This window comes from Penicillium subrubescens (genome assembly GCF_028828155.1).
Source record: "Penicillium subrubescens strain IBT 31985 chromosome Unknown utg000003l_segment0_segment0, whole genome shotgun sequence".
NCBI classification, from domain to species: Eukaryota; Fungi; Ascomycota; class Eurotiomycetes; order Eurotiales; family Aspergillaceae; genus Penicillium; species Penicillium subrubescens.
In genome coordinates this window covers 24,451-43,851 of record NW_026643153.1, presented here as the reverse complement: position 1 = coordinate 43,851, position 19,401 = coordinate 24,451, and the positions used below count along the sequence as shown (strand labels likewise).

The 19,401-nt window shown below is 45.2% G+C and overlaps 5 protein-coding genes across 5 annotated transcripts; 2 read left to right on the top strand and 3 right to left on the bottom strand.

The window, feature by feature from the left end:
- Positions 1-270: 270 nt before the first annotated feature.
- N7473_004244 (uncharacterized protein) lies at positions 271-1,479 on the bottom strand (the record flags this gene model as incomplete). Its single annotated transcript, XM_057150184.1, has 1 exon — positions 271-1,479. One exon carries the CDS (start codon positions 1,477-1,479, stop codon positions 271-273), a length of 1,209 nt encoding a protein of 402 aa, XP_057010294.1.
- A 6,624-nt stretch (positions 1,480-8,103) lies between these two features.
- Positions 8,104-8,469, top strand: N7473_004243 (uncharacterized protein; the record flags this gene model as incomplete). Its single annotated transcript, XM_057150183.1, has 3 exons — positions 8,104-8,166; positions 8,264-8,403; positions 8,463-8,469. The coding sequence occupies 3 exons, from the start codon at positions 8,104-8,106 to the stop codon at positions 8,467-8,469; spliced, it is 210 nt and encodes a 69-aa protein (XP_057010293.1).
- A 4,417-nt stretch (positions 8,470-12,886) lies between these two features.
- On the bottom strand, positions 12,887-13,243 carry N7473_004242 (uncharacterized protein; the record flags this gene model as incomplete). Its single annotated transcript, XM_057150182.1, has 1 exon — positions 12,887-13,243. One exon carries the CDS (start codon positions 13,241-13,243, stop codon positions 12,887-12,889), a length of 357 nt encoding a protein of 118 aa, XP_057010292.1.
- Positions 13,244-14,633: 1,390 nt separating this feature from the next.
- Positions 14,634-16,334, bottom strand: N7473_004241 (T6SS phospholipase effector Tle1-like catalytic domain-containing protein; the record flags this gene model as incomplete). The annotated part of the gene is made up of 5 exons (XM_057150181.1): positions 14,634-15,206; positions 15,283-15,390; positions 15,694-15,872; positions 15,950-16,021; positions 16,091-16,334. The coding sequence occupies 5 exons, from the start codon at positions 16,332-16,334 to the stop codon at positions 14,634-14,636; spliced, it is 1,176 nt and encodes a 391-aa protein (XP_057010291.1).
- A 1,801-nt stretch (positions 16,335-18,135) lies between these two features.
- Positions 18,136-19,162, top strand: N7473_004240 (S1/P1 nuclease; the record flags this gene model as incomplete). The annotated part of the gene is made up of 3 exons (XM_057150180.1): positions 18,136-18,373; positions 18,422-18,513; positions 18,590-19,162. Coding segments are annotated over 3 exons (903 nt in total), but the record flags the coding sequence as incomplete, so codon positions are not given.
- Between the last annotated feature and the right edge of the window lie 239 nt (positions 19,163-19,401).

Below are 19,401 nucleotides of genomic sequence, written 5' to 3'. Positions count from 1 at the left end.
AACGAGACAGCCATGGACTTATGTGAGAGAGCCAACAGAAGAACGAAGTTGTTACATAGTGACGATGGAAGAGAGATTTCTTTTCATTAGATAAGACGACAAGGACCACTCTACGTGATATGCCGCTCAACCCTTTTCCCTCGGTGATTATGCCTCTTCTACCGCAAAGAAAGTTTTTGAGCAATCCTCATCATGAGGATATGTCCCGACACTTGAGTTTCAAGCTCAAGGGAGGAGGACATAATCTAATGGATAAGATAGAATTTCTTTTTACGCTGCGTCTGCCAAAGAGAGCCGCTGTTTCTTGAGCGTCGTGCTCCAGTACACCTGTAGAGACCCTTTGCTTCTTCCGGGGAATTTCTTCGCGAACAGTCTCGTCACCTCCGACCAAGCAAGATTCTGCTCTTCCCGGAGGCTCACCAATAAACAGTTTTCTTCCATAGACCACGGTAAGCCTTTTCTCGTAGGTTGCGCATCAACTAATTCGGTGCTTGAGCCCGAGTGGTCATACTCATCTGTCAGGTTCACAGCTTGGCTCGAGATGCATCCGGATACAGAGGCGGTATCTGGGTTGGCACGCGTAGAAACGCAGTGTGATAAAGCACCCTCAAACAACCAAGACAAAAACTGTAGTCGCTCTTCGACCGGTAGGGAAGAGAATTGATCCCGAAGAATAGAAAACGACATTTTAACGGGGCCGCTTGCTCGAGCACTCCGGCCAGTCCTATTCATGTGGCGATTGTCCACGACGACAGCAACCTTGCTGATTTTGGACTGCTGCCGCCCGGGTTTCATCGCCCGTTGCGAATTCGGTCGCATGCCGCGGCCACGAACAGATTTACCCAACGAACGAGAAGGGGCCACAACGTCAGAGGTCTCTTTTCTTGCTGGGGTCGGCTCCATATCTTGAAAATGATAATCATCCAGGATTGCCGGATCAATTGTTGGGTCGCAACACTCGCTGGCCAGACCAGAACTTCCAGCCTTGCCAACTTGAGACTGCTGACTGGTAGTGCAAGCGAGCCCCAGATCACCCGATTCAAAGTTGAGTGGGCACTGAGACTCCGGGCCCAGATTATCACAATTTATTGGATGGTCCTCGTCTCCAGAGCTTGGTAAATCCTGCAGATGCAGAATATCATTGAAGTCGAACGCCTCAACTCCGGGGTTAATGCATGATATCTGATCCTCCACAGCGGGATGGTGCTGATGCTGAGTGTTTGACTCCTGTGGTAGGCTGTCGTTCAAGCAAACCTCCACCGGCGGTCGGGGAGGAAGAGGGTGTCGCTCAGATTTATGAGAATGAACATTTGGGTTCTTGGAAGCCGAATTGGTAGAATTGGAGGGAAGCGAGGTGGCGGTGATCGAGACAGGACTTGGATATCGACAAATATCGACAGAATCCCGCAGAGGCTGCGCCTTGTCCTGAAAAGGGTTCCACGGGCGGAAGGATTCCAGGCGAAAACTGTCGCTTGACATATTGTGCGAAAAAAAAGGCAGGAGAGCAAGTTCACGTCATAAAGGGATTGGGGCCACTCGTAGAAATAGAGAAACCAGGATCGGGAGTTTGGGCAGGGGGCAGTGGATAGGGCACAGTTGGAAGGGGAAGGGGGACATGGAGAATTTGGGAGGGTTGGGTTACAGCTTTGTTATGTGGGTGGAATTGTAGTCTCTTTTATAGACTGCGAGGCGAAATCCGCCTACTTCACGGCGCAGACGACACCGACCAGCTCCAGCAACCCATGCCGCTGCATCCAAAGTTGCCAGACCATGCTATTTTCGCATCCACGAAGCTAGAATTCCAACAAGCCCGACCAGGAATTCACCTCATGATGCGGAATTGACCTGGGTCAGGCGAGCTTGCGGTATTTTCGCCATTGGTTCGCATCACCGTTGCATGCTGTCGAGATTCACCGATTGGGTGAGGATGGACTGGAGAGGCCGACGATGACGACAACTGCGAGGTTAAGGCGTTTGGGAGAAAGCCGCCGAGAGTAGATCTGCGACGCCAAGGGCTGCACAATGTAACCTCCGATGGTTTTACCTCCGACGGGGCGTCAGATGAGGCGGATGAAGCGGAGCACGGAGCATCGAGGGAGGCAGCCGGGGAGACTTCGCCTGTTGCGAAGTCAGAAGGAAAACAGAGACCTTCAGCGGGCAAGGTCTCGGCCGCAGAAGGCAACCGACATAGCTTTGCAGCGAAACCCACGGTGACTTGTTTGAGAAGAGATCAAAGGTAGATTGACACGCAATCACATGGTGTCAAGGACACAATACGGTGGAGGAATGGATCATCTCCGTGTTTCGATTCCCGGGCGACCGGATCGCGGCATCTCCGGCGAAATGAAAGGGGCAGTGCATCGGGCTGAAAGCCAACGTGCAGGCGACGGTGGGGCCGAGAAAGAAAGGGGTTGAAGGGGGGGGGGAAGAAGGGGGAAAGAGAAGAGAAAGTGCGTCGACGAAGAGGAGGAGAGGGCGATGGGTCTTTTATAGATGGACGGGCAACGGGCAGGGCGGTAAAAGCGGCCAGAGCGGCGCTAAACCCAAACAGGGTCTAGATTGCGGGTGCTATTCCCGAAGCGGCAGGGGGACTGCGAATTCGGGCAGGCGGTGGGACGGGAGCCATTTCCGGCCCCCGCTCACCGTGTCAATTAATACTCTAATAAATACCTGTCAACATAAGTAGGTGCATAAGCCCCCAAGAGCTATCGAACTTGACAGGATGCGACGGAACGTACACGTGACGACGATCTTCAACGATTGACATCAACAACTTGCACACATAACGAAAGAGCTTCAACACTCTATTTCTCCTGATTTCTATGAGATTCTAGTCTGACGTATTGCCTCGATTTCATAAAGATTATAAATACTGCCTGTTTTCCATAGCTAGTCGAATCAAGTTTAATGATTGTGATGAAGTTGGAGCATTCTTCTATCATTTGTTAACTTCCGATTCTGAGCCGAATCGTACGACCCTTTGACCTGACTTATACGATTCTTCGCCAATCGTATACTGATTTGACCAACCGTGCACACTCGCTTGCTTGTGCACGCAGAAGGATTTATGCCGACCTCGTAAATCCGACAGAATATAATAGTACAGGATATAGTAGAGGTGTTCCTTATATACTTCTATATATATTATAAGATACTACTAGCGATTATAAGCGACCGTAGCCCCTAATTCGTAAGCTCCTTCTAGGAAATAATATATGAAAGGCTATCGATTTAACGCTAATTATCTACTACCTTTTATCCCTAGACCGACGGTATAATAGAGCGTACTAATTAGCAGGTCGAACGAATCCTACGTATATTTACTGCGTACGTATAGGATAACTAGAAGGATCTACTACCAATAGTAGCTGTAATAATTAATAATCGTAATACCGCTTTAACTAGAATCTTGCTATTCCTCTTTACCTATAGATACTAAGTTAACCCGATTAGTATTAACGAAGCAGAGTAGCTAGAAGACGCCCTAACCCTACTACGAAAGGTAGGCAAAACGTTCGTAAATCCCCTACGAGAGGCTACCGATTAGGCCTAGGCCGCTATCGCTTCTATATGGGCCCTTGAAGAAGAGCAAGCAAACCGACGTCGATAGGCGACGCCTATCTATAAAAAGGATAACTAGGTTTAGCTAAACCTTCGGAACGTACGAACATAACGACCGTTAAAGAAGTTAGATTAGCTATATACTCGATACCGAGTAGTAGACGTTCCGTCACCGTTTACTGTCCGACTTAAAATACCTACTAGTATACACCCGGTATTCTATATTAAGTTAGTTCGCCCAGCAGTAACGGACCCGTTCCTATCTCAGCTAGTAGACGATTCGCAGCCACCACCACTACTAATTAATAGAGAAGAGGAATACGATATGGAGCAAATCCTAGCCGTACGACGGAGGAAGATTGGACGAGGATATCGTGACGAAGCGTTAGTGAAATGGAGAGGATAGGCAGAACAGACGTGGCAAACATTGGACTCAGTGCAGGATTGTAGCGCCTTGGATGCCTTTAAAAAGTAGTACGGCCCCGTTTCGGATGTGATTCGCCAGCAAATCGGCACCGAAACCCATGTCGTCGCACCCCTAGCGAGCTCGACTAGGAGGGGGTATTGTCACGGGCTAGTGCCCGATGTTGGTCACGTGTATCACGGGACCTTGGTATGTTGACATAGGGAACGCGCGGGATTAACTTCCCCTCCTTAAGCTTTTTGTAAACAGCATGTTGGCCTAGTTAGATTGAATCTAAGTCTTGCTTCAGCCCTTCACATATACCTTAATATTCGGGTCTCTGTAGATACTCTTAAGGAAATTAAGTAAGGCCTGTGCTTCGCTAATATTTCGGCGGAGTTTTATAAAGGTTCTAGTGTTCTTCTATACTAGCCTCCCCAGTCTAGAGAATACGTAGATAAATTAATTGTCAGCATATAGTGGGGGGTATATCGGCCCCTGAACGACCTGATCTCTTATATCTCCAAATAAAGCCTGAAGACCGTGCTTAAGTACGCCTTTTTGGCCTAATGGAAATATGACCCGCTTTTCTGGCCGACATTAATCCTAGGGAGAACTAATAGCTTCGCTATCTACGCTAAGCTTATTCTTAATCGAAATTCGCTAGGTTAGCTAGTCGCTTATACTTCTACCGAATAGTTTTAGGTCTAGTAGGTATAGCTTCAGTCGGTAAATCGTCTCTGTTCGGGGGGGAATCAGTACCGATTCGGCGGCCGATTGCGCTAGTGTCGCCTGCTCTTCGTTCGTTATAGTCGTCGTTACAGCTAGTAAGGCCTGCTACTCTAGTATTGCCTCGAGGTGACGTATCCGCTCCTCTTAAGCAGTATCTTGCTAGTAACGCCGCTCCCTTTCTTCGTTCTGCATAGCCTAGGTCTGTGCTATCTGCTGTAGTAGCGTTCGCGCCTACCCGGGAGGGCTTATCGATTCCTGTTACTGCATTACTACTAGGGGTTACGTAGCGTGCCGGTAATGCTTCGGTCGCTTTTCGTCCAATGTTCTAATATGCCTAGGAATTAGGATCTTCTAGGGCTTTCTAATACGTCTCGAGCGCTAAGAGATCTATACGCGAGGATTCCGTTACGATATATATTCGTCGCTGAATCGCTAGGGATTCAGGGGTGTTTCCAATAAGTGCCTAGGTCGCTTTCCTAGGGCTTTTCTAATGACTAATGATACTTCTGGGTGTAGAAGGAAGCTTTTTGTATGTGAAAGGGCTGAAGCAAGACTTAGATTCTGTCGGATTTACGCCGTGTGCATAAACCCTGGGGTGTGCTTAGAGGCGCACACAGGTCGATCGAATACCACGATTATGGAAGAGAGACAAAAGTGCAATAGAGGTGGGTCGGCAGCGAACAGGTTGAACAGTGGAGGGTCAACACAGTTTAATCAGAATTGCCTTGAGCTCTATTCGTGGGTGGAAATGGTGTCAAACTTGTTCAATTTAACTAGGGAAACAGGCAGTATTTATAACTTTAGGTACATGGCAGAATGTCACAGGAAAAGACTGATAAAAATCTCAGAATAACATGGGGGCATACAAGAGTGTTAGGAAACTTGTTGTTCTTTGCGTTATGATGTGATAGTTGATATCTTTTCATCGTATTGTATAGTCGTGCTCTGTGGTGTTGATGTGATTGGTCCGACCGTATTGCTTATAGTCGTGCACTGGGGTGTTTATCCGATTGGTCCGATGTGTATTGCTTATCAACACACTTAATGCGGGGTATTGCACATCCACATGTTGACAGATTCAATCTAACTAGGCCAACATGCTGTTTACAAAAAGCTTAAGGAGGGGAAGTTAATCCCGCGCGTTCCCCACGTCAACATACCAAGGTCCCGTGATACACGTGACCAACATCGGGCACTGGCCCGTGACAATCACCCTGAGCTCCTAGAACTTTAGCCATCGGACATTTATGCTATGTAGCAATTCTATCGACTGCCGGTAGGCACTACGTAATTAACGACGCCTATTGTGTATTTTGTACCTCAGTGACTACGGTATAATTTAAGTTGTTTGCGCTAAGCTTAATCAATATATAGGTTGAACATCTTTATCTTAGGTTTCTATGCGCTCTGTTTAGTTATGCCTTTCTCACTTGAGACTGATCGCAAATTCTCTATGTATTTGTACCTTTCTCTAGATTAGACCTTACAAAAGTGATATTGTAGGTATGTCACCGTATCTTTTGTAAAATTAAATCAGATTAGGAGGGGAAACTCGAATTTCTACTTAGGCATTTATTCAACACGGATACCTTTTCTGGATAAACTTATAGTGCTATAGAACTTACGCTAATAACGTTTGAAAGTATTTAGTTTTGGTCCTCCTACGGCCTTATTAACAACCTCAATACCATATGAAATAGATAGGCTATAAATAGATCGGGTGTCGCGGGAGATTCTAGGTGATACGCTACGAGGCGCAAGATGTTACAGTGGCTGTGGTAACGGGCAGCTAATTAGAAGTCGTAACGCTGAATATGGTAACTGTGAGGTTATTCAGAACTTTTAAAGCCCCCCATGGACGTATTCGACCTATATCTACGTCCTCTCGAGATATGTGCGGAATATCACCTAAAGATCATATATGACCTAGTGCTAGTGGTCACACACACCGAGGAGATATTGCTGTCAGTGAAAACGCTAGCTCTTAACGTAATGCTGATCTTAGATCACTGTAGCTTTAGCGATAGCGGATTTTAGTATAACTCCTGTGGTTGACCAGCGTGTCTGGTACTACGCCTAGAAACGCGCAGTTTGCTCGGATATTACGTATGCGTCCCTAATCTGTTGCACACAGTTAGTTATATAGCATATTATAATAACACTTGTCGCCTCCCGACCAATACATGAGTGCTTGGATTTGAGTAGTTGGAGTGTGTCATATTTGCCTTTCTGCTACGATGTCATATAGTAGTAGTTGCAAATCAACTAAAAATCTTTATTTAATTTAATCCTAAGACTAGTAGATAACCTTACGGGGACAGAGAAAAACCAAGGTTTACCTCTAAGTTATACTAAGATTCATTGATCTTGTGAAGAATATGAACCGATGCTGAATTTGTGCGTAAACGAATGCATCGACACTGCTCCAGCGACTTCGCTAAATGCACCAGACTCGCCAGGATCATTGATTGTTAGATCCAAGTTACTGGTAACTTGGAACGTTTGGCTCTTAATGATTTACCTTTTTAAGGCGTAATTACAGACTCAGTTGAGAATCTTCCCCGATCGCGCAATTCTTAACAGCCAGTGCAAATGTTGTTCCATAGTGTTATTCCGCAGTATTGCTCTCGCCAGTTCATTGTAACGAGAGACCCGCCGTATCTTCGAATATACCAAAGCTCTGCCATTGCGCAACGCGGCCGTACGAGTTGGGTGCAAGAAGGATTTTAACACCCTGCTACGTCATAAAAATAGCGTAAACCCGGCTTTTTACTCGGACGCTCGCGGAAGCCCCAGCAATATTGGCTGGAACTGAGTTCTGTCAGGTCGTATGGCCGCATCATATCTCTAATCACACTGTGACGAGCAAACATGCTCACGAGATATTCCATGTTTGGGAGCTGTAATTAGAAGCGAAGCATGATGCTACTGACGAACGTTCTTGTCTTGACCCTAAATTAAGTATAACTTTCATCGTTCTGTAAATTAAACCGGATAGTTGATCTAGAACATGATAGGCATTCGCACGACCCAATATAATCCGGACTCAACCTAGATAAGCATCCCCAATGGGCCAGTCTAGATCTCAAGCTTGAGAGATAATTATTCATTTCAAAAGTTCACCTGTTTTTATCTCATGAACAATCTGGACCGTTCATAAATATCTGTCAGAATTACATCACCACTTCGAAGGGACTTTAGTCTGTCCTAGCTATAAAGTCTGCGCTCGATTGAAGTTCGTGAATTATTTTTTGACGGTATCTTGAATACTGAAGCTCTTATTGCAACACGGTTAACCCAAAGAATCTTCCCAGCCATGAATGAGACAAAGGATCTTGGCATTTTTTCAAGCGATGGACAAGGCAGACGGTGGGGGACATACCTATACGGCCAATGTAGGTATAATAATGACCCAAGCGCCTTTCGGTATAGCGAAATACGCCTCGATGATTGCCTTGGTGATGAGCACGGTAAGACGGCTTCCAAAATTGCAATCATATCAATGCTAATATCATATTAGGCAACTTTGGCTGGGGTGGGCATGACTTTACCGAACATGCTGAACAGGGTTCTATAAGATTCGCCTACGAACAGGGTGTTGAACCTATACTCCGTGCTAAACTTGAGGGAGATTTCCGCGGTAGTTACGCAGACAGAGATGTTAATCTACGTCAACGTATCTCCAACCAGGGTGGTGAGCTTCGGTAGTAAGTGCTACTTTATTTGCATTTTCACCTTCTGTGTTACTATTACTTACGTGCTATAGCTCCTAATTTACGTGCAAAGAGGAGGCAAATTACAAAAGTCGCTGTGATTTTGATTCTTTTTTGTGTATGATCGAGATTTTCAGACCATTCCAAATTGCATGATTCATCCGCCGCGAAATCTTCCGGATCTTCCTTGTAGTATTATTTCTCGTCGCTTCAATTAGTGCGTACAAGTATCATGGGACTAGCAAGAATTACAAATACCCCCGTAGGACCAAAATTTAGTCCCGTCAGTCCCATTTTGGTTCTCCTGTTACCAAAATGAAAAACTCTCGCTCAATTCATTAAGAGCATGACATAGATGTACCCCAAAATTATGGTTTCGATGGTAGCCAAAATTGTAGTGATAATTTCCTTCGACCGAGTCTATTAGAATAGACAGCCCATGTGACTACACGACTTAATCTGCTACTAGATGAGGGGTATGCAAGCACTTGACTCTGTGGTCGCCTCCATTCTTTGTGACAGATGGTGTCAGAAAGTTATTCAGACAGGTCTAGATCCAGGGAGTTCATGTTTGCCTGTAGTGGCTACGCCTTTTCAGTAGGTAGTAAATACCATCAAAGGGCGGGTAAAGTATGGGGTGATTGGGTTTTAAAACTTAATAACTTCAAAGCGAATGATGGATGGGCCTGGCCTGGTATGTGCCAATCACGCTTTTTCGAGTATTACTGCTGCCACATAAATGTAGCTAGGATGGTTAACCAAGGAACACCATCTTAGTTTACACCAATGGGCCTTCTATATATTTCCTCAAAATTGACGACCCGATGGTATCAAGTGATGTCACATACCAGATGTCTAGGACTATCAAAAGAATCGTAGATCCATATAGGTGATGAGCTCATTTCAGGCATGACCTAGCTATGACATAAGTAATTACACCTAGTTATAAACATATAAAGAAGATGCTATATCCTAACTAAGGAACCAAATGTCCCTAGTCACAGCTCATGCTTCCTGAGCAATCAATATCGGTAGACAACCTCTTATATCGGTTTTCGATCTCACCATGAAGTTCGTTGAAGTGCTTCTGTTTGCAGTTTCAGCTCTCGGTCTTATACACCACTTTGATGAGCCGTGGGCTTCTAACTACGACAATACACCTGTAATTACCTGCCAGGATAGACCGGGACTGCGCTGCAATCCGTCGATTGGGCTTGACTGCTGTCCACTACTTGACTGCACTGCTGACGGCCCGGGATGCTGGGGTTATGTGAGTGATTCACTTCTACGGAACGAATCCAGCCGCTAAAAACTACGAATAGTGCCGGAAGAACTAAGCACTAAGAGTTACGAAGGAATATACTATTATTTACTGTTCGTTTGAACTAGATGTATTGTTGGGTGGAGGATATGTCATGCCGAAGATGAGGGAACGTCGAAGCTTTGAGATCGGTGTTTATCCTTGAAATAATATACACAAGATTTCCCTGTCTTTTTACGCGAATGGAAACGCTCAAGTTCTTATTATAAAATCTTAGAAGACTCATGGCCTTAGTTAACCATACAGCGGATTCCAGTATCTTTTGAAAGGCGAGAGAAGTATTACCATGACGCTTGGTGCCTAATTTCCGCTTTTCTTGACAATTGCTGCTAGCCCGAGAGGATATGCATTCTGATGCGCACCTAGTGCGCCCTCATCAAATATGGATCGAGCCTTATTGCCACCATTCCCCGCCTATCTATCGACGATGAATACGCCTATATCCCCAGCCAATATCATACAGCTCACACATACGCTCTCAAAGCGCTGGCGTAAGCTCTTTTGAACGAGCTATAAGGGCGGCAGTTGAATTATATGCCTATATAAGCGATAAAATAGGCCAGCAAGATACAATTGAGGATACTGGATAGGAGGTTCTAATTAATCTTGCAACCAACGCGTTTCATGCAACTTAGCGTGTTTTCTTACTACGCGTATCTAGTAGGCGGTAAAGCTAGTGTGGGCGGTAAGGGAGGTGGGGCTGGGGGTGTTCCAAATACTTTTGCTGTGTCACCGTAAGACTGCAGAACGTTAGTTACAAAAATAGGTTCATACCTCGTATCCAATAGTTGTAAAGCCAAAGCCTAAATAAATTATGGGTAGCTGTGAAACTAATCTACCAGCTATGTGTTAAGATTTCCTAGGATTGGAAGTTCTAGATAATTCAGTACGATTAGATGGCAGGTCTATCGAATTGTCTAGATCCAGGAAATATTACGGTTGCATCTAGCACAACCCGGAATTAGTCTACAGTTTTGCAGTGCAAAAACTGCTGATTGCAATATTGTTTTTGATTGCCAGGCCATTTGATCAAAAACCATGGATCAGGGGTGTTTGTCCCATGGCTCGGGCTGATCTCGAACATTGCTGTTGTTTCGGCGGGTAAACATTCCGACCGGCTGAGTCGGGATGACCCGAACCTAAATGGTGGAAGTGAAAGTGTATTCCAGGAATGCGAACCACGGCTGGCTTAACGCAAAACATTTAACCTTTAGGGATCTGCCGGAACTAGCAGACTAAGATATACGCAGAATCACACTTTTATGCCCCTTACAGTTAATAATTCTGCTCTCAACACATTGCTTAAGCTGCGTCTTAGGTCTTCAGCGAAGCAGGACCTCTTTGACTTAAGGGAGCATCAAAAATAGTATAATCGTTGTGGAGGCTGGTCAGGGCTTGGGCGTGGTGGATTGGGCGAATACTGCCCGTCATTGTGGGACTGATAAGGGTTTTCGAATGGTGCTTTGGTTAGGTGGTGTTCAGGTAGGCGACTAAAGCACTTTGCAGGGCGTTCGTTGGGATCACTGTTTCTCATATATTCTCTCTTTGAGTATAATACAGGCGCTGAAGAACCATATTAGCCTTTCATCAGCCACCGAAAGGAGAATCTAGATCCTGAATCCACTAGTACTTTTGGAGCACATGAGATTATTACCCGCAAACGGAGACTAAGTTATCCAGTTCCGGCCTAGATCAAGTTGCTTACGGTGGACTCGATATTATAGCTGAATATTCACAATTAGTGCAAACAGCATTTGAAAGTTGGATAACTGAATGGGATTTTGAATGGTTGGCACATACCATCAGGACCCTAATGGACATAATTGGGTCTAATCTGAAGTCAATGCCTTGGCCTTTGATTTAGCGAACGGATGTAATTAGCAGCTGATTGATTTTATAGAAATAATGAAGCATAAAAGAGTGTACAGATTTATCGTTTTTATGAATTTCTCTTTGCAGACGCTGGAATGGAATCGGGCCCGGAATACTATTCTTCTGAAGCAGCTTTATAACTGAGTACTTTTGTCATGTCATTTACCGAATGCAGGCAGGAAAAAGAAGGCTTTGGTTACTCTTCAGCCAAATTTCCTTGTCGCATGGTTACCTGATCTGTGGGTCACATAAACCTGAAGACTGAAACTCTGTTTCAATCATAGAATGCTAAGAGGGTATCACGCGCGGTTCTATTCAAACTGTGAATGGGACAGTTTAATAATAAATTTGGTGTACAGAGTCGATTCTAGCTCCAAGAAGCAGTTGAAGCTAATCTTACGCGTCTATCCATAGAAAATCATACGCTTCTCTTCTATACAGCGCAACCGGCGATTACCAATGCCTAGATGCTACGAGGTGCAGACTATTTTATTGCATTGTCTGCTTAGCTGATAGTGGTTGACAGTCCAGACCATTTACATACTATGTTGGTGATGTGTATGATTCATATCAATTTCACCCACTGCTTTACCACCCGGGAGAAGCTATAAATTCGGGACGAACCTCCTGCCTTATTTATCTTCATTCGCTAAAAATTGAACAAAAGAAAACAGGGTCATTGGGTCAATGGCCGCAGGGCCAATTGGCCCCGAACACCAATGGAGCCGCTGGAAGCCGACGATCCGAGGGATGTTATATGATAGTATAAGAGACGCCACTTATATGTCACAAAATATATGATCGAACTGAGGCCTAAGTGGTGTTTGAATAGCAACTTCACTGAATGTAGATGATTGAAAAGCTTCATATTTTTATCAATGGAAGGAAATATAAATTGTCCCTAGGCGTGACATCGAGGTCAAAAATCACGAGACCGTTGCAAACCATACGCTGACTCAAGAGACAAACTGACATTCACGTGAAATTTTGAACATGAATTATTCTTTTTTGATTTAAAGCCACAATTTCCTTTGAAAGAAATTTTGACACAGGCTTGACATTTCAACCTATTCGACTAGGCATCTTACAGCTGGTGCTGCGGGGGTTTCTTGGGGATATGGGGATAGACGTGTCATGGTGAGACCCTTGAAAAATGACATAATTGCTTGCGGAGATCTTTACTCAAAGCGTATGTTATTTCAATTCGTTCCACTGTTCCCTGCCTGAGCGACCTAAAAGATGGTCACGTCCTTTATGTTTTAGGTAGTCGCTAAACACCCTACCCTATTCGACTTGCGCCTCGAATTTTGCGCTGCCAGCGTTGAAGCCATCGTTGTTAGCCGCAACGAGAGCAGCGTCAATGTCGCCGCCTGTGACGGCATACCGCTTCTTATACGTCAGCTCGAAGTTATCATCGTTTTCGATCTTACGGATACGGGCGCTCCAGTCGGCGGCATAGAGGTCCCTGGAGATATTATCGAGGAATTGGACATTCAGTTTTGTGACAGTCGGGGGCATCTCGAAGGTCGATAGGACGGTAGCCGTTACCTCGTGTTCAGGGTTGAGAACTGCACTTGGTTTGAGCAGGAGCCGAATCTCGTAGTCGCGCATCATATTTCGTACTGCCCGTGTTGGGGACATGATAGTGGCAGTCGTGGCGACGGAGGGGCGCGGGTGGGATATGTATGGGAGCTGTGACCTCGCAGGCTGACTCAGATGAAGCTACTAAAGCAATAGAGGGCCCAGTATTACACGAGTAGATCAATGTAGTCACTATCGCGTGCTGTTAAGGTATTTGTACACATTGGGAGACTTAGCTGTGTTTGGCATGATAGAATTAGCTGCGTAAATCAAAATAAGCTTTGATTATTGGCATTAAGAAATCGACCAGCGTTTACCTATGACACCAATCGTACGCTGTGTCATTCCCATAGCCAAGAATTAAATAAAGTTTAGTATGTTTCAGTGGCAAGGTTCCTTCCAGGCGGACTTCCGCTTTTTATCCGCAAACGGTGTCGGTCTTACCCGGAGGTACTGGCGGGGTCCAGACCAGGCATTTGCGATGGACTCACAATATACTTTAAAGTTTTAATCATAACGATCAGTTACCCCTTCTGCAATGCGGGTTACGGAGCTCCAAATCGCCTGCCAGAGATACAGGATATTAGTCATAGGCCACTTAGTTTCAAAACCCCCCATGCAACTCTACACATCCCAATAACTGTTACAAGCCTTGCCGCTAGCAGTAGATGACTAATATGGATATGGATAACTAACCTAAATGGCCACGATAGCCCCCAAACTCCCTAAGACCCAATCCAGTTTGATTATCTGTCCAGCTTACGTATCATGTATATTAATTAGTTACTAAAAAGTTACAAGAGAATATGCACCAATAGAGTGAGTCCGTTAAATTAGAGTGTCATATAAATGGTTGGACGGGCCATGGACCGATCACAGTTCGTATTAACGTACTGAACTATGAACCCTTGCTGTTACATTTATGCTTTCATTCAGCCGTCGAAATACAAGCGACCTTCTTGGGCATGCTAGGGCCATGGGACAGACGTCTCTGGTTTACGGTCATGATATATCACCCGAGATCCAATAATAAATTCATCATCATTCTGCCACAAATAGCATAATGTTCATGTTCCAGATCTAATGTCACTGCAAGCCTTCCTGAATCTAGACTGTCTGGTGGACCTTTCACCTAAGAGAACTGGTTCCGCAGACATTCCAATATTGATAGATACCAGCCCACAAGTCAACAATAACAATGCATCATCTCTGGTTAGTTTGCTACTCATTCATATAATCTATGTCACTCAGGACTGGGGAGATATCTGCCATCGAATGGTAGCTTATTTAGCCAAGAAATATCTAGAAGATACGCGTTCAGTCCACCCTGGTAGCAAGAAAACTTCCTTAAATATGTGAAACTGCTGCATTTCAATATGGATATATAGATTCTTGACCGTCACGCAAACATACCACAAACATACCAAGAATTGATTGCACAAGACACATCTCATTGAATGGCAGTCGTCTCACTAGCAGGTATGGCTATACCGTTATGTCGATCGAGGTCCGCCAAACGGCTCTTTGGACATAGAGTTCTGGATAGGCTGGGCCGGGACACAAAATCCAAATTATGTGTCACAGTCATCTTCTTATCCGGGAGCAAAACGTACTCTGGCACTGCCAGGGAAACGTCCTTTTTGACCCATTGCCAGCCGGTTTGGCCACCACTACCATTACCGGGCCCCTCGATCACATATCCACCCAGCGCAGCTGGTGAATAACCTCCAGCCAGTTTGGTCTTCCGGATCCGGGCAATCGGATGGAAGGACTCTTCAGTGGTGCGAGCGCTCTTGTCATCCCCTGGAACCTGCGGATAGTTTCCCGGCGTGCGGTCCTGTTTCCCTAGCCCACGGAAGAACGCACCCAGCAGGCCAGCAAAATTGGATCTGATGTACCCACAGCCCCAATTATCTTTTTGTTGGGCTAGTGAGTTACGTTCGGCACGCGTAGCAAGGTGTTTCTGGATTATTTCCTCGATTATCACACCTTCAAAGGCCAACATTCCGGAAAGATTGTCCACCTGGAGGTCCCAAGTTAGTAGACAATGAAACGTGATAATAAATGGAGTGGAAGAAGAGGTGGTAAAAAGGGCATACCATCCATGCAAATGTGATATCCTCAATTTCACAATCCGGCGCCCCACCCCCAATATTTTGGTGTACGCCGGGAAACCAACATTGCTGTAGATCCTTGGCTGGCGCATCCTGAGTTCTGTGCCAAAGGGTTGGTGGGAAGGTGAGTCGTCTCTCATCGATAGATAGGGCTTGAAAGGCATAGTCTATGTCTACACCAACTGGTAAGCGGGGTTGCATTGAAAGTGGAAGACGACGTGTAGGTGATGAGCGATGAATTCACATTTTGACACATTTGTGTTGTGAAATGCGTATTGCTTTGAAAGATTGATACCCACTTTTGAAGCCAAATTTACCAACGGCCAATTAGGGATCCCCTTGTTAATAACACTGTTAGCCCCTGTCACTTGCTGCTTCGGAAGAATCTGCACGTACTAGAGCGCCAACAGTATCCCAAACACCCACTACCTTGATGCGGACATCATCCTCTAAGCGCAGTTTGCCGTGATTCTGCTGATACCATGCTGTCTTCCGGAAGGGCTGTCCGCCTGTATTTTCCCGGTAAGCCTTCCACATTTCGGCGAAGTGCGACATGTGTTGAGATGAGAGCACGCCTATGTCGGAGACAAGGCCAGTTACGGAGCGGACGGTAAAAGCGCCGCGCGAGAATCCAAAAAAAACAACTCATCACCTTTAACGTAGTTGTTGGATATGAACTCGTAGATCTGACAAACTTCATTGTCTAAACCCCAGCCGATGCCGCCTATGATAGACAGGAAACGGTTATCACATCAGCCCTGCACTATATCAAATTGACAACATCTGAACTTACCAAAAATAGCCTTTTGGAAAGGGAGCTCCCCCGCTCCCAGTCCAGAATGATATGAGACAATTTGCTGAACGATGTTTCCATGGAGGTCTGGGCCACTCGTCGCGATGGTGCGAGCAATTCTCGCAACGTTGGACGGCACGGACGCGTCTCCCAGGTCGGACGCAAGCCAGGTCCCGTCTGCACATAGGATGATACGTTTGTAACTTGCCAGCTGGGCCGCTAGCTGCACCGATTCGCGGGGCATGACGGGAAGGAGTAGAGACGTTAAGCTGGTCTGTGAGGCAATTTTGAGTGTATGATGATTGTGTTATCTAGACAAGGGGAGTTAAAGTTAATATATTCATTTGTGCCACACGATCTAGCGGGGATTATTTTCCTTAAAGACGTATCAAGTGATCAGCTCGCGATGACAAATCAAACCTAGCCATTATTATGGGAGCATTTCTCGAAGAAGTCTCACGGTTTGACAGTAAGATGATGTCTTGCGATTTGGCTTAGCAGAGAAATATCCCCGCTTGCAATCAAGTCTCAGTTCCAGCTCATGGTTCATGGCGGATTTGATTGGTGGGCATGAAACCCCGGCATTGAACCAAAACCCTCAACCCCCCACTTGTAGCAATGGCCTCAAGTCTGAAACCAACCCACTCTTTTGCATCTGTACATGCAAAAGCCTACACGATTTGAATAATAATAATACCGACAGTAGATCTCAAAGACTGCCAATGGCAATGGGTGAGAACCATGAGAGATGTAAGGTTTGGCTAGTGGATTGATCCGTTCCAGGTTTCGCTTGTTCGGGACGTGATTGGCGCAATCTTGTAAAGAGGTTTATAGATGACATACTTCCATGAGCTGGAAGGGCGAGTTTCGTCACCAGTCCACTACTTAACCCAATACAATGGCACGCACCTATTGAGCGGTAAGAGCAGACAATGATGCCCTCATTCCAAAATAATCCTACTAGTTAATAGGTACAACTTAGAATATGCACTAAGTTTAGTCTTTGTCTTTGATCATGATCCGAGTAAATCTAGAACCTGTCGAATATCCACAAGCAGAATGCCGGGTCTTCGCGCATTCTAAAGTTTGGATATACCATAGATCCTTCAAAATAAGCGCACCCGTGAAAACACACAATGTTTACATGGGACTAGATCCTGCTAGGTATCTAGAGTGTGTTTTGCCAAGAGACAACGCTCGTATCAAGTCACCTGCACTGAGGAAAATGGCTTCAGAGAAGAAACTTTCCGTTTACACATGCGTTGTTCGTGCACATTCGTTGTTCGTGATTGTGTCCTGATCCCTCAAATTGCCCCCTTGATCAAGAATCGACTCAAGTTTATTGGAATTAGTCCGTAGCTACTACGAGAGTAGTGTGCAATACTGGTTACGTGGTGACTTTGAATCACAACTACATATTTCTACATCCATCTATACCTATCATTCTACTTACTAAACTAAGTAGTTTATGTACTTTTGTTGTCTTGGTTTTGACCCAAACTCCATCTCGGCTCTAGAAGCCGTCGGCTGAGCTCCCTCGCCAAGCGATAAATGGCTTCATGTTGAAAACACCCTATTGATTTCAATGGTAAATCAAGTTTCAAAATAATTATTCTGGGACAGAAATTCAGAAAAGCTAGTGGCAAGATTATATTTTGGATTCGGGTGATGAGTGACCTCAGTCGTGTACGTTTAATGTAATTCCCGGGTGAAATCCAAGCTTCGTGCTAGATTCGTTCAGCCTCCCAGTTACCAACGATCTCCTTACGGGGCTCGGCCCACGGAGCAGGAATTTTAGGTCATTGAGAAATCAGCTGCAAACAGCAGAAAATTCGCATCTAGGCTTGTCCCATCCGCTAAGCTTGCTGGATCTAGACCGTTCGGAGGGCTGTCTACATAGTAGAACTGATTTTTGCTTCTATTTCCGAGGACTCATAAATACTTGACCACTATGTCTCCTAGTATATTTTTCCATTTAAGACTCAAAAAATTCTATCCGAAGCTCAGCTTTCCAATAGCGATTACCAGTTGCGTGCCCACCAGCAATGTACTCCCTCTGGTCACTTCTGTTACTCAGTTACACAGTGCCGTTCACTTGGGGCTGGGGAGACCTCGGTCATCGAACGGTAGCATATTTGGCAGAGAAGTATCTAACTGAGGAGGGTACTCAGCTAGTGAAAGACCTTATTCACCCGGATGGGGATTTTGATATCTCAGATGCGGCAGTGTGGCCCGATCACCAGAAATGGAAATTTCCATTTACTAGACCATGGCATTATATAGGTATGTACTAATGCTAGCTACTCCAGATCCCTAGGCTTATTCAAATAGATGCCCAGGATCAACCGTCTGATTCGTGTCGTGTTTCCTATGAAACAGATTGCACGAAGGACGGATGTGTTATATCTGCTATTGAAAATATGGTCAGTGAAAGATGCCTCTAAATAATACAATCCAATTAGATGCAAACATCAGCAAACCCTTACTAACGTTCAAAAGACACACCGAGTTCAAAACCCCACTCTGGAGAAGACGCAGCAAGGTGACGCGTTGAAGTTCTTAATACATTTCATTGGTGATCTACACCAACCACTGCATGTTGAGGATAAGTGTCGAGGAGGCAACGATATTCACGTTTGCTTTGACAAACGCTGCGACAAGACGAACCTTCACAGTGTGTGGGACACGGATATCCCCCATAAAGTGAACGGACTTAAGCACAGCCATAAGCACAACGACGAAAAAGAGCCTGCTGTGAAGTGGGCCGAAAAATTGTTCCAGTCTCAGGGACTGAGGCCCCTTCATGCAGAATGCTCTGACATAAACAGGCCATTAAAATGCTCTATGATATGGGCAAGTGAGACAAACAGACTGAATTGTGATTTTGTTTTCAAAAATGGCGTTGAATGGCTTACGAGTCACGATCTGGGTGGACAGTATTACCACGACGCTACTCCTATTGTGGAAGCACAAATTCTCAAAGCAGGGATTCGCTTGGCCGTGTGGTTGAATGCTCTGGCAGTTGACAGAGCTTCAGAAGAAGGGGAGAAATGTAATTATCGATATGGAAAGGTGAGACTTAGTCTCCGTTCCTGATCCTGGCCATCTTTACAGGAGCGACAACCTAATCTTTATCTATCTACAGATGAGAATACAAAAGGGGCTATAGTATAATCGAAATATGATAAGGGAACTGGAATGGCAACGACAATATGACAGCTTCAAAAGTGAGGTACTATTTGATTCTATTTTACAGTTTGGCGTATTTATCATCTTATCGCCGTTCATGTAGTAGGATATTCTGTCTATTA